Below are 14,556 nucleotides of genomic sequence, written 5' to 3' on the forward strand. Positions count from 1 at the left end.
GTTGTCACCAAGATGTGATCTGGACCCTGGTGAAGCATGAATCTAGATGAAATTTTTACAAGAACAGACTAAATTGTCCTATTACCCATATCTGAAACAGCAGGAGTCCACTGACACCTTTGCCGAAGGGACCTCCCAGATACCAAGGCACTCTTACTGAAGTTCCTATGATTTTAGTTTCCAATCTTGCTGATTTAAAAGCAAATCTCAATATTCCATATTCACTGCCTACAATACTACAGTAATGGCCACAGACTCCAAGTTAATAGTGGTTTCCCTTTTATGTGGGCTGTTTCTTTTTTGGTGAAGTGATGGACTAAGGCCACTTACCTGCAATCCTGCTGGCAGCACTGCTAGCTGGTTGGCTGATTAGATTTTGCCCACTGTATTTCCCCTTTTCACTAACTCTGTGCTGCTTTCCAAACGTGCCCTGTCATCACAGATGAGCCTAGGAGACTGAGAGTCAGGATCTCATGAGTTCTAATCTAATCCAGTTCTGTCATTCACTCCCTGGTCTCTGTGAAGTCATTTAAATACAATGCCATAATCAGTCAGTAAATGAGGATAATGCCTGCCTCACAGGGGTGATGCAAGGCTTAACTAACATTTGTAAAATGCCTTGAAGGTGTACTGCTCTAGGTAACTATTAAGTATTGGTGCTGTCATGTGGAAGCATCTCCAGGTCCCTGCTGTAGTACTAAAAATCATTCAGACCACGGGGGACTTAAATTACTTCATCCAATTTTGTGTGTTAAATGGAAAATTAGATCTTGAGCGATTTCAGGACCATGAAGGTTGCCTGATAGCTGGCCTGAGTTGTCTTGTACTTTTTTCTCCATCGAAGGGCAGTTTAAAAACAGCAAGGTATAGAAGTCCTGAAAGTATCTGAATGATGGGTGTCTAACTTTGCAAGAGGGGTGGCTAAATAAGTCTCTTTTGTAGCTTCTCTTCCCAACTTCAGCCTCTTAAATGCAGCCTTTTCTGGGGTGGACTGTGGCAGCTGTTTTAACAGTACGTGGTAACACAGCGCTGCCTTGTCATGCTCCGGACAGATGGATTTCAATTATCAGATGAGGATGCCTAATGTAAAGTGGATTAGCTTGTAAATTCTCTCTAGGAGCAAAGATGAGATCTGGATTTCTTTCCCATGACAGGTACCAGATGGCTTTATCTCTCATTTCTACTCCGTATCGGAGCACGTCAGTCCTGTTCTAGCCTTTGGTTTTCTGGGGCCCAAACAGCAGCTGTCTGAGGTCTGTGGTTTCTTCAAGGTAAGCTGGCCTTCTGTACCTACCTTCTTTATATATTTGTTCCATCTTCTGGCTCTAATCTATGACCATGTATTCATTGAAGGGCCTCTATTGGAGTAATACTAAAGAACTTGGCTTAGTACAATCTGGTTTAAGTCTTTGCTTTTTTTAAATCAGCAGCCTGCATGATAAGATTTATAAGAATTCTTATTAGAACTTGCTACTAACTATGCTACTCCTGTAAGAACATGCAAAATGAGACACTGGACAAAATCTGTAACTTCAGAATAGATTAAGGATACCCATGTATATATTCCATTTTAATGTATTTCTTATCAACTCAGAGGTCAGTCAGAAGCTTAACATCCATGTGGGACCCATATTTGATCTTAAATTCTAAATGTCTCTGTTCTTTCTAGATTCTTATTTGACTCTGCCTAACGTGGAACTTTTTTCTTAAATTTTAAGATAGTACCACAGAGTGCAATCACATTCCTGACTCCAGGGAACCCTGCTCTGTGCTCCCTCCCTCTCCTGTTTTCTTCAAGGGATGTCAGTCTTTGTCTCCTAAAACAAAATTTCCTACCTCACAGGAAACTGGCAGGGTTGCTTTAGCAAGAGAGTTGGTAGAGTCTGAAATAGACCCTTTGTGTCTGATGGGGAAATTTGCAGAATCCTATATGGAATATACTCTCCTAGGGCCAGGCAACTGACATGTCTCTGCTTGACTTCAGGTATGGTGGGGGCACATTTCCTTACTATAAACATTCCCCCTCTTTTTGCAGCACCAGATAGTGCAATATTTGAAGGACATGTTTGACCTGGACAATGTGAGATACACAACAGTGCAATTGCTGGCAGAAGACATTCTGCAGCTGTCACGACGGCGCAGTGAGATCCTCCTGGGATATTTGGGTAGTGAGACGACCCCAGAGATGAATGGGACACTGTCCAGTGAAAATGGACCCCTGGAGGAGCTCAACTAATATTCAATTAGGGGAGAAAATCAATTTTCTTAAGAGACCTTTTTCTAAGAGGTAGCTACACCACCTGTTGTGGTGATCAGTGGCAACAAAACTAATTCATCCCCCGGCATCACTGGATCTGCCAAGAATTACTACATTTTATAGCCAGTAGTGTTGGCTGGAATAGCTCCAGGACCACTCACAGGCTTATGATTTGAACCTCCTCTTGTCTATACCACCTCTATTTTTTTTTTTTTTTTTTTTAATTTCTTTTAGTTGTGACATAAACTGCCTGGGCCCAAGATCCTATCCTCCTGCATTGCAAGGGACAGCAGACAAGCACCTTCCCTCCACTATGTGTTCTCTGGGAGCAGATCCCTGATACTTGCAGGGAGTGGGTGGGTAGGTAAAATGGTGACAGATTCTCACCTTGGCTCTTACCTCCTCTTTGATTGAGAAGGTATTTTTAAAAGTGACTTCTCTGCCATGTCTCTGTGGACATTACTGCTGATTTTAACTTATACGTTTTATGGTATCCAATGCTACTTTCAGATATGATGGAGAGGAAGAGAAATAATTGTTTCCTGTGGGGAGGAAAAATGCTTCTGTAAAGCACTGAAGACTAAAGAATGGAAGTAAAATGCAGATTTTGTAATGACAGACGCTGGAAGGGAGTTTGTCCTTCATCCCTATGTGTTGTTTCTTTTGTAAACTAGACCCTTTCACTGGGGTTCTCGTTGAGATATCATTGCAGCCTATAATAGGCAGACTGAGAATGGTGGTTGTAGGAAGGGATTGGACTTGTATCCTGATTATGCATGCATTAATACTTCCTCCAATATACATCAGAGTGCCTTGCTGTATTTCAGAATTAGCCAATAATAGTTTCTCTCACTGGACGGGTATCACAGAGTATGAAATACACAGGTGGAGGAAGGATGTGTAAGATGGCGCTTACTGACGTTACTTGTAAAGGAGCAGAGTGGGAGTTTAGATATGAAATGCAGATGGTATTACATGGTGCAGTTATTTAAAGAGCTGGGATTCTGGGTGAAGCTGCTGGAGGGAAGCTCTTAAATCTCTAGTTTCACCACATTAAACAATGTAGTGTTTTTTACAGTTCTCTATGGAATGTATATATACACTTGTTATAAAGACAGACATTCAGAAGTGCTCTCCTGCTGGAGTGAAATTGTTGACCATTAACTGTCAGAAGCCTTATGATTGAGGTTAAAATGTGGCTCCTGCTGGTGATGCAGCGGGGGTTGGACATTAGTATAGCAGCATTCAGGTAACTTGGATTTGAGATTCTCACAGTTCTTGCTGGGAAGGGTTGCAGATGATGCTCTCAATATGCTGCCACCTCCTACTATAAAGCCACAAGTGAAGTCTCAGGAGGCTACCACACATCTCTTGGTTTGCCTAGGTTTAGTTCAAGTCAAAGATAGTGGCCTCAAAGAGAGGACATATCCGAGAGTGGAAAAGCAGACACCATAACAAGAGTATTGATGCAAATAGGGTTCAGCTTTTACAATGATCTGCTTTTCCAGTTCTGCTCCAGGGAAAGGTTGGCTCTTTTTAGTTCAGGAGCTTCATGAGCCTTGTCTGGCTGTGTTTTGCAAATGATGAGAATACAAAGATCTTATAGAAGTTGGAGTGAGTGAACTGAGAAAGTTGTGAATTATTCCAGTCCTCTCTATTTCCTGGGCTATAGTCAGAGATTCTTCTGCAAAGACATTTGTGACACAGTTTCTAATAGTAAGAGCAGACAGAAAATAAGCAGAAGAGTATGAGAGAGGATATGAAATGAGGAGATATGGTGTTCCCAGACTCTTGCAAAAAGCCAAGTGTAATACTCATGTAGCATTATGATCATGATACTCCACAAGTGCAAGAAAGAAAAACAGTGTGCCTCAAAGACCTGACAAACATAATATACAAAGACAATTGTTTAGGCATGAGAAAGTGAGAAGCACCAAATCTTAGTGAGGCCTGGTCTGCATCTAAAAATTAGACTGACCTAGCTACATCTCTCAGGCTGTGAAAAATGTTATGCCCAGTGCAACATAGTGCGGTCAAGCTAACCCACACTATAGTTAGTAGATGGGTCAACAGAAGAATTCTAGCTGCATCTCTCAGAGAGGTGCACTAACTGCATCAATACAAAAACCTCTTTTTTTTTTTTTTTTCAATGTAGGAAGACATCTACAATACAGCAGCACAGCTGTGGACATTAGTGAAGGCATACCTTAGGCTTAATGAAACAAGGGCTGTTGATTTGAGAGATGGCAATTGACCCCAGGAAAGCTCTTCCAAGCATGCTGGTAGGAACCAATCAACAGTTAGAAAAGAAACAGAGGATGCTGGCAGCCTTTCATACCCATATTGATCAGAATTAAAATGTAGGTTGAATTCTGAAAGCAAGTTACTTTGACCAAAAAAATTTTGTTACACCATTTTGTGCCCTTGCATGGCTATTTTGGATGAAAGATGAACTCCAGCAGCTTTGTAGTAGTTGAAAAGATGCTAATGAATGTGAAGACAAATAGAATAAGGAAGAATAATTGAAATTCTAAAGAATTGACGCTATTCACTTTAGGTTTTTAGAGTTTTTGTTGTCTGTGTATTTGCTGCTTTGAGTGTCTTTACCTGAATGAAGATGAGTGGATCAGAAGCAACCCATCTGGCACATGGGTAAGAATATTAGCTCTGACTTTCAAATCCTCATGGGAGAGACTAAAATTGGTGGTGGTGGTGGTGGGGGGGGGGTTATAAAGCACCACCCTATACTTGTACAGTCCTCCTTAAGCTAGGAAAAGTTAATTCCTAATCAGTCAAGAGAAGGTGGGGGGTAGGAAATGATCCCTTTACTCCCCTACTCATAATCTGATGCGCTGTCCTTTGGATGAAGGCAAAGAATTCCTCTTCAAGGATGATTGTGGCTGGTAATGCAACTTGATGTAATAGTATTTATTTTTGTTTCTCTTCTCTTCTCTCTTCCCCCCCTCCATCTCCATCCCCCCCCCAAACACTGACCTGTTCCATGCACACAACAAAGTCTGGGCCTACTGATATGATCTGCCTCTTGCTCTAATAGGGGAGGTAGATCTTTAAAAAACAAAACAAAACCCCATTCCATCCCCCCACCAAAAAGCCCCCCAGAACAAAACAAACCTGATGCAACCTATGAGGGGATTATAGCCTCAAGAATATTGTTCAAAATAGTTAAATCCAAAGGAGATATTCTTCCAGGAGTAACCAGCACTGATCTACAGTCGGTAGATAAAAATGGTATGCTGCTTTGGATATAAACCTCTGAAGGGATTCAGGGCTGCCCTTATTGACCTCAATGCAGTGCTGATTTCGGCCCAAAAGAAAGATAATGTGATTTGTATCCCTTCTCAAGTTGCAAGACCTTATCAGGACCTGTCTGTTTTTATATTTTAAATATTTTTTGGAGTGGCACAGGGCTCTATTTGTAAATGCACAACTGAGCTAGTTGCCATAGAATCTACTTTGCACTAGTACATTCTGTGATTGTACATTTTGTGATTGTGAAATTTCACCATATGCTGTGTGTGTGAAAGTCCAACAGATGAAGCACCCACCTTACTACATGCCTGTATGGAGAGTTTCTAAGGGATTCAGTTTTGTGAAGGGGAGGTGGGCGTGAGGATTATGAATAAACAACCTTCTACCCTCCAGCTCAGTGAGAGATCTAACAGAAAATATTTCCTAGCACTTTGTATTTAGAGCAAAAGATACTTTAGTATTAATAGCAAGTGAGACCTATTTGGTTAGACTCTAGAGCAGGGGTGGGCAAACTATGGCCAGGGGCCCGCATCCAGCCCTTCAGATGTTTTAATCCGGCCCTCGAGCTCCTGCCAGGGAGCGGGGACGGGGGCTTTCTCTACGTGGCTCTGCTCTGCATGCTGCTCCCACCTCAAGAGTCACCCCCACAGCTCCTATTGGCCAGCAAACAGGGCCACTGGAGCTGCAGGGGCAGCGCCTGTGGACAGGGCAGCGTGCAGATCCGCCTGGCTTCCGTGTAGGAGCCAGAGGGGGGACATGCTGCTGCTGCTGCTTCTGGGAGCTGCTTGAAGTAAGCACCCCCTGGAGCCTGCACCCCTGACCTCCTCCAGCGCCCCAGCCCTGATCCCCCCCTCCTGCCCTCTGAACCCCTCGGTCCTACCTTCCTGCTCCCCAGAGCCCGCACCTCCAGCAGGAGCTCTCCCGCACCCCAATCCCCAATTTCATGAGCATTCATGGCCCACCATACAATTTCCATACCCAGATGTGGCCCTCAGGCCAAAAACTTTGCCCACCCCGCTCTAGAGATAGGTGGTGTTAGCATTTTTTATAACAAACCCTTATTTTCAAGGGATTATAATATCTCTTAAATACATCAATCTGGGCTAAAATGTACCAGGTTTTAGCCTTGAGGGAATTTTTTTAAAAACATGACTTGGGCATTATAAAAATAAAAACCTGATGCTTAAACTCAGCACTCCAAACATGCATGATTATATTTCCTTCTTAAACTGAACTTTGACCTCAGTTAATCTGAAGTGGGAGTTGTTGTGATGAGCTTCACTAAGTGGCTAATGTGCCCATGCACTATTTTAATAAATTTAGAGAATAGACTAGACCAGTGATTCTCAAACTGTGGGTCACGACCCCATTTTAATGGGATCACTAGGGCTGGTGTTAGATTTGCTGGGGCTTGGGGCCAAAGCCCAAGCCCCACTGCGCTGGGTGGCAGGGCTTGGGCTTCAGCCCTGGGCGGTAGGGCTCAGGCTTCGGTCCCCCCTCCTGAGGTCAAGTAGTAATTTTTGTGGTCAGAAGGGGGTCGTGATGCAATGAAGTTTGAGACCTCCTGGACTAAAGTATGTCTACACGGCAATTAAATACCCACAGCTGGCCCATGTCAGCTGACTCGGGCTCAGGCTATGGGGCTGGAAGAGTCTCAGAGCCTGGGCTGGAGGCTAAGCTCGAATGTCTACAACCCAATGAAATAGCCCCATAGCCTGAGTGCTGCAAGCGTGAGTCAGCAGACCATGGCCAGCCATTGGTGTTTAAATGCAGTACAGACATGCTCTAAACAGGTCTGTTAGGCAAATACTTTTTTTTAAATCACAAATGTATGAAATTAAAGAAGAGAAAAACCTGCTTCAAAATATCAGAGTTCAGAATGGCTTTGAAGATGAGCATGACCCACACATTCATGACAAAGGAGAGAGGATGTGAAATTCTGCTTTCCCTTAACCCTTTTCAATGGGACATTCCTCTGCCACACCTGACACTAAAGAATGTAACCTTGTGCCTGTGGCTCCCCCCCTCCCTCTTTATTTCCTGATGTGTAAAGATTCATCTGTCCTTGCTCGCCCTTCCCCTCCTTCCCCCAGCTAAAACTTTTATATCTGTTTTGGATGTGGCATTAAATGCAAGTCAAATAAATCTTTCCTTCATTATATAAGGTTTTGGTTTCTAATTCCACTAGTGGGTCCGAATTATGATAAAGGCTCTTGTAACTTCTGATTTAGGTGCCAACCTGTATATTATTCTGACCAGTTTTTTGAGAGAGAATCCACTTATAATATGCAGGCAAACAGTGGCTTATTTCTAGAATCAGTGTGTTAAGAACTGATAGCAAGTAAATTCTTAAGGCTTGTCAACAGGGGAAAATGTACCAGTGTTATTATACTACTCTCGTTATACTGGTATAGAAATGCCAAACTTCCATATATAGACAAGCACTTAGATTTGATTTCTTGACCATCCTATGATCCACTTTATGTACTTTCTGCAATGGCTGATAATCCATATGCTTCATCTGCCAGGATTTTCCCATTCAAAGGTGACCTCATCTAAAGGAGAATTGTAATATTGTGCTAAAGAAAGAAACTGAACAATTAACCTCATGGTCTGTGTGAATTCTTATACTGCACACATTAAAAGGTATCTGAGAACTAGGTCTGAAAGACAAAAGTAAAGATTCGTAGAATGCTTTTGAAAGACTAAAAATGTCTATCCACTGAGACCTGTAGAAAAGTGTAGGTTCCTTTCATTAAGCAACTACAGCACATTAAAACTTTCATTTTCAAGCCATGAAGCAACTATATTGGACCAGAAGAGCCGTGTGCTTCTACAGCTTTTGGTAGGATATCGCATTTGTAGAAAGAAATAGTTTCTTTAAACAGATCACATTTGATGTGTGGAACTCACTGTCACATGCTAACAGTGAGGTGAAAAGCTTAGATATATTAAAAGAATTAAACATTCGTATGGATAAGAAAATTGATAGTTAAATAAGACAGGATAACCACCATGCTTCAGTACATAACCTCTGCTAGTGTTTGGCTTAAGAAGAAACTTTATCTATGGATAGGTTAATTGTCTGGGGGCAGGGAGGGCTGAACCTCCCTCTGAAATAGCTGGTTCTGCAAGACACCAGACAGAATACGCCACTGAACTGCTTCAGTGTAGCAATTCTTTTCTTCCTTTAAAAAAAAAAAAAAATGGCTGCACGGCTAAAGCTTTGGAAGGGGAAAAGAGTAGTGGATTTAAGAATATAAGGGGAGAGGCCTGAAAACTGCAATGTTGTTATTTTCACAAGAGATGGTGGAGAGGCTCCTGTTCTGTGTTTTTTGGTTTGAGCTATGGATAGGGTGACCAGATGTCCTGGTTTTAAAGGGACAGTCCCATATTTAAGCCCTCCTGCGGGTGTCCCGACTTTTTCTCAAAAACGGGCAAATTGTCCCATATTTTCTGTTCCCTCCCCACCCCCCATTAGTACTGACTGGTCCTGCTGCTGCCAGATCCCTGCTTGCCAGTCTCCCACCCACCAGTGGTGAGTGGGGGAGTCCAGTGGCTGACGATGGGGGTGGGTGTGCAAGGCTGGTGGTGGGGCGAAGATGCAGTGTGTGGGATCGGCTGCTCCCCCCGCTGGTCCATCAGCACAGTCCCTGCTGTGTGCCAGCTCTCAGCCAGCAGGGCTCCGCCTCCCCCTCCAGTTTCCAGCCGGCGCTGGCTGCTAGCTGCAGTGGCTGGTGAGTGCAGGCAGGTGGCCAGTTATGTGTCACTGCTGCTGCCCATCCATCGGCCCTTTACATGCTCCCCCTCTGGCTGTCCTCTCCTTGCTTTGCCCCTTCACCACTCCAGCTCCTCCATACCCCCCTGCAGCAGGGCGCGTCCCACTTCCAGTGCTGTGCGAAGAACCAGCCCTTGGTCAGAGCTTTTAGTTCACCAACAGCCTGGCCGGCAGGCTTCATTCCCCCATTGCCTCGGGCTGGGCCAGCGCCCCGGAAAAGCCCAACACCCTCCGGCCCAGGACGCTGGCCAGGAGGAGCCAAGCCCTGCATGTGCCGGAGCCCCACACAGCACTGGCATGGGGAAGCCTCTCCGCCCCACAGCTAAGCTCTGGAGTGGGAGGGGGAAGTGATTTCCAGCCTGCTCACCCCCCAAACCTGCAAGCTCCACAGCAGCCCCCCAGGCAGGAGCTTAGCACCCTCTTCCCGCACACACCAGGTCATGTCCCCAGGGAGTGCAGGGCTGTTCTGTCCCCTAAGCACCCTCCCCTGCTGAGCCACCTCTCTGGCCCGGTTTGCTAAAGCCTCAGGTTCCCTGGGCTCTGGTGCACAATGCATCTTTAGGGCTTAACCTCTTCCTGCCCATGCAGTAGCTGGGGGTAGGGGGTCAGACAGGAGGTGGCTGGGTTATGTCGGTGGTCAGCAGTAACCTGGAGGTTGTTAGCTGCATTTCGAGGCTGTGCAGGGAGGAAGGGACAAGCTGCTTCCAGCTGGCGGGGGGGGGGGGGGGGGGAAGAAGGGGGGGGAGATGAGCTCTGCAAAGACATGGGCCAGGTCATCCCTCCTGGCCCCGCTCCTCCTCTGCAGCCGGAAGCAGCTCCCATCCCTACAGCACAGTGACAAAAGGCTGCTGCTGGCCACATTCTGATGTGAACCCTGATAAAAAATGGGGGGGGTGCACGTGACCCCATGTGCCCTCCCACTTGTTGCCATGGGAAGATGCGGCACCAGGAGAGATGGGTCCATCCTGGGGGCCAAGCCAGGCATGGAGAGCACCAGGCAGGAAGGGTCAAGTTGGTCGGTCAGTCACACACCCCTGTCCGAGAAAGGTGTATTGGGAGTGTGTGTGTCACCTCTCCCCTTGTGAGCCCTAAAGCCTTAAAGATAAGGTAAATAAAAAAAATCCAACAACGCAGTATTTCTTTTTAATGGGCTCAGTCACCTTGATGTTAATTTGAACATTTGCACTGCATAATTCTAATGATTGCCCTTGAACTTGCTTGAATACAAGTAATTTTACCAAGTGTCCCATATTCAGCATAGGGAAATATGGTCACCCTAGCTATGGGTCAGTTCACACTTATGTGCTAGAACTTATTGCCAAGATACTTTTTCAACCTGCACTTTAGGTGAATCTACCAAATGAAACATAGTTGAGCCTGAAAAAGTGATTTAAAAACCTTTCACAGATAGCCTTGTGCACTCTCCCTTTTAATAGATAGGCTGCCTCCATGAGCACTACACAGATCCCTTCAAAACAAACTTTAAACAGAGGTTGATTAATGTAATAATGGCCAGAGCTTGCAAATTGAAGAAGAGTGCATGTTTTAGAGGTTAGAGCAGAGAACTATAGGTTATGACTCATCTTGGGTTCTAGTCCTAGCTTCTTATAGATAGGGACAAGTCCCTAAAGTGCTGTGTTAGTCTTCCCAACTGTACACTGCGAATAATGCTTAGCTGAATTATGATGAAGGCCCTCTTACAGGGATACTGAGGGTTACTTGATACTTCTAAAACATTAATATTTTCTTGTTGAATATTGGATTACTGCAGGGGTCGGCAACCTCTGGCATGCGGCTCGCCAGGGTAAGCACCCTGGCGGGTCGGGCCAGTTTATTTACCTGCTGACGCGGCAGGTTCGGCCGATTGCAGCCCCCACTGGCCGCAGTTCGCCGTCCCAGGCCAATGGGGCATCGGGAAGCTGCAGCCAGCACATCCCTCGCCCGCGCTGCTTCCCACCGCCCCTATTGGCCTGGGACAGCGAACCGCGGCCAGTGGGAGCCGTGATCGGCCGAACCTGCCGCGTCAGCAGGTAAATAAACTGGCCTGGCCCACCAGGGTGCTTACCCTGGTGAGCTGTATCCCAGAGGTTGCCGACCCCTGGATTACTGTGAGAACCCCATTGTGTCCAGGCTTGCTCAGAGGTGTTTGATAAGGAATAAAAGCACTTATTGTATCATGTACTGATCTAATATTGCTACAGATTCCTTTTCACTAAACATTCTCATTGAAGTACTTCTAGTAATGATATCCAAGAGAGGTTTCCCTGCTTGTCACATTATAACTATAAACTGACAAATCATTTTCAATATTTCTGGAAGAACAGGATCTGTTTGGCTTTCAGTGGTGAAAGGGAAATCCTTCACACTTCCTTAATTCAGTCTTTTGAAGAAGACCTAACTTTTGCAGTAAACATCTACTCTCAATAGAGACTGCCTGTTATCTATAATTGCTACCTTTTCTCTTGGAACGCCAAGCATGGGATCCACTGTTTAAATTCATTGGGCAGGATCATAATCAGCACCTGAAACTAGTTACGTTATAGCCGTAAGGGGAGAGGAGTAGTTCTCCTGTCCCTAAAATCAAATATTTAAAAGATTTAGTTGAACATGATCAAGAGGTAGATCTTAACTAATCCATACATTATTCGGCTGCCATCAAACAACAACAAAAATAAACCAAAACACACTCAGCTCTTACCGTAGCTGGCTTAGCTAGGTTTGCGACTTCCTCCATATTTTCTAATAAGAAATGTTACATGCACAGGCCCATTTTCTTTGCAGCTTTTTAACTTGAGTGACTTTACCATTCCTAAAAGCTGTTTTGCTCTTCACAAGTTTCCTTGTGCAAATGCATACCCTTTGTATTCTTCTCCCTACCCAGGACTTCCAAGTGCATGGAGTTTAATGTGCACAAATACGGAAGAAAAAACAACGAGGAGTCCTTGTAGCACCTTAGAGACTAACAAATTTATTTGGGCATAAGCTGTCGTGGGCTATAACCCACTTCATCAGATGCATGGAGTGAAAAATACAATAGGCAGGTATAAATATACAGCACATGAAAAGATGGGAGTTGCCTTACCAAGTGGGGGGGTCAGTGCTAACGAGGCCAATTCAATTAGGGTGGATGTGGCCCATTCCTATGATGGTCCTATGATAGTGTCCTTGCTTACAGACAGCCCCCCAACCTGAAGCAAATACTCACCAGCAACTACACACCACACAACAAAAACACTAACCCAGGAACCAATCCCTGCAACAAACCCCGTTGCCAACTCTGTCCGCATATCTATTCAAGGGACACCATCATAGGACCCAACCACATCAACCACACCATCAGGGGCTCGTTCACCTGCACATCTACCGTGCCAGCAATGCCTCTCTGCCATGTACATTGGCCAAACCGGACAGGCTCTACGCAAAAGAATAAATGGACACAAATTAGACATCAAGAATTGTAACATTAAAATACCCGTAGGAGAGCACTTCAATCTCCCTCTCAATAACAGTCTTAAAGGTGGCCAAAAAATCTTAAAAAACAGACTTCAACGAGAAACTGCAGAGCTGGAATTAATTTGCAAACTTGACACCATCAAATTAGGCCTGAATAAAGACTGGGAGTGGCTGGGTCACTACAAAAAGTAATTTTCCCTCTGTTGATATTCACCTCTTCTTGTCAACTGTTGGGAATGGGCCACATCCATCCTGATTGAATTGGCCTCATTAGCACTGATTCCCCACTTGGTAAGGCAACTCCCATCTTTTCATGTGCTGTATATTTATACCTGCCTACTATATTTTTCACTCCATGCATCTGATGAAGTGGGTTATAGCCCACGAAAGCTTATGCCTAAATAAATTTGTTAGTCTCTAAGGTGCCACAAGGACTCCTTGTTGTTTTTGCTGATACAGACTAACATGGCTACCCCTCTGAAATACAGAAGAGAAAGAGATCCCCATGTTTATTTTCACTTAGTGACCAAATATACACTTCGAAGACCAAAGGCAAAAACCATAGTGCCTTAACCCCCAGCGCTACCTAGCCCCCATTCTATTTCCAACAAAAGTTTTATACCATTCAAACTGCCGAGAAGGCAGCAGCACTGTGTTCTCTGGTAAAGTGCAATACTAAATCCCTTACTACTCACATTTCCTTTTTTAGTGCTACTCAGGAAACTATCATCGTTACCTGCAAAGCTATAAAGTAGATGTGGATGTAATTATAGTCCACTGTGTCTGATCATAAAGAGGAATTCCGTATTCTCCATGTTGCCAAATACTGATAAAAAGGGTAGTTTCAGTACATGTAGGAATTTGTCAATCAACCATCTTTCTGCAGAAAAAGAAATAATAGATAAATTAAAATCACCCCGCAGTCTGAGTGGCATATTTCAACTCTAACTACTTGTTCCCAATGACACATACCTCCCACACTTCTAGTCTGCCCTACTTGCTGCTAGCAGACTCTTGTTTCAAAGGGTGGTTCCTTGGCATGGTATTAATTCATGAGTTTCCATAGCAGTTTTGTGTGTGTGTGACTGTACTCCTAGATCAGAATGAAGCTGTGCAGCACAACACCATGGCTGCTCTCATATTCACTCCCCAGGTTTCCAAGCAGCGCTATCTTCATCATTCTTCCCCACAAGTAAGGGCTGGTTGTGACCTTGCACTTATGGGTAGCCTCCACCACTTGCAAGTCATGAGTTGTAGAAGCTACCACAGCTTCCCCCTAAAGCAACTCATTTTCTTCTCTACTCATCTCCGACACCGTATTTTGGACCGTGGAGGAAGGGGTAATGTATGTCCCAATTCTCCAACCTCTTTTCTGACCGTGAAAACAGACGCTCATTCCCCAGTTAACCCAGCTTCCTTTTCTGGGCCTGGAGAGGGAAGGTAACGTTTGCCATAGTTTCCCTAGCTCTCGATTTTGACAGTAGGGCAAGAGGCCTCCGTTCCCCCTTCTCTTTTTTTCAGGTTGAAGGAGAGAAAACTCAGCCCCATTTCCTTCTGTTGTCTCCCCATTTTTTGGCAACAGGACCACCCAGGGAAGCAAGCCAGAGCCCTTTGCCCCTACGCCCATTATCTGTCAACAGGACCAGTGAAGGAGGCAATTCATGGGTTCATTCCCTCACGTCCCATTTTCTATCAATGGAACTGGGGGTGAGTTAACTCTGGTCCTGGTCCCCCTACCCGTGTTTCTGTCAGTGAGCCTGGGGGTGAGTTAACTCTGGTCCTAGTCCCCCATTCCCTA

The 14,556-nt window shown here is 44.8% G+C and overlaps 1 protein-coding gene across 4 annotated transcripts in view; it reads left to right on the forward strand.

Annotated features, from left to right (window-relative positions):
- MIGA2 (mitoguardin 2) overlaps positions 1-7,686 on the forward strand; it is a 30,114-nt gene extending 22,428 nt beyond the window's left edge. For 3 of the 4 annotated variants that reach the window (XM_008169201.4, XM_042854231.2, XM_024106099.3), the window contains 2 exons: positions 1,155-1,271; positions 2,036-7,686. In XM_008169201.4, the coding sequence (XP_008167423.2) occupies positions 1,155-1,271; positions 2,036-2,236 (318 nt within the window). In that variant the 3' untranslated portion in view covers positions 2,237-7,686. The remainder of the gene's footprint in view (positions 1-1,154; positions 1,272-2,035) is intronic. The other variant, XM_042854232.2, reaches the window with a different exon arrangement.
- Positions 7,687-14,556: the final 6,870 nt, after the last annotated feature.

This window comes from Chrysemys picta, chromosome 18 (genome assembly GCF_011386835.1).
Source record: "Chrysemys picta bellii isolate R12L10 chromosome 18, ASM1138683v2, whole genome shotgun sequence".
In the NCBI taxonomy this organism is placed as follows: domain Eukaryota; kingdom Metazoa; phylum Chordata; order Testudines; family Emydidae; genus Chrysemys; species Chrysemys picta.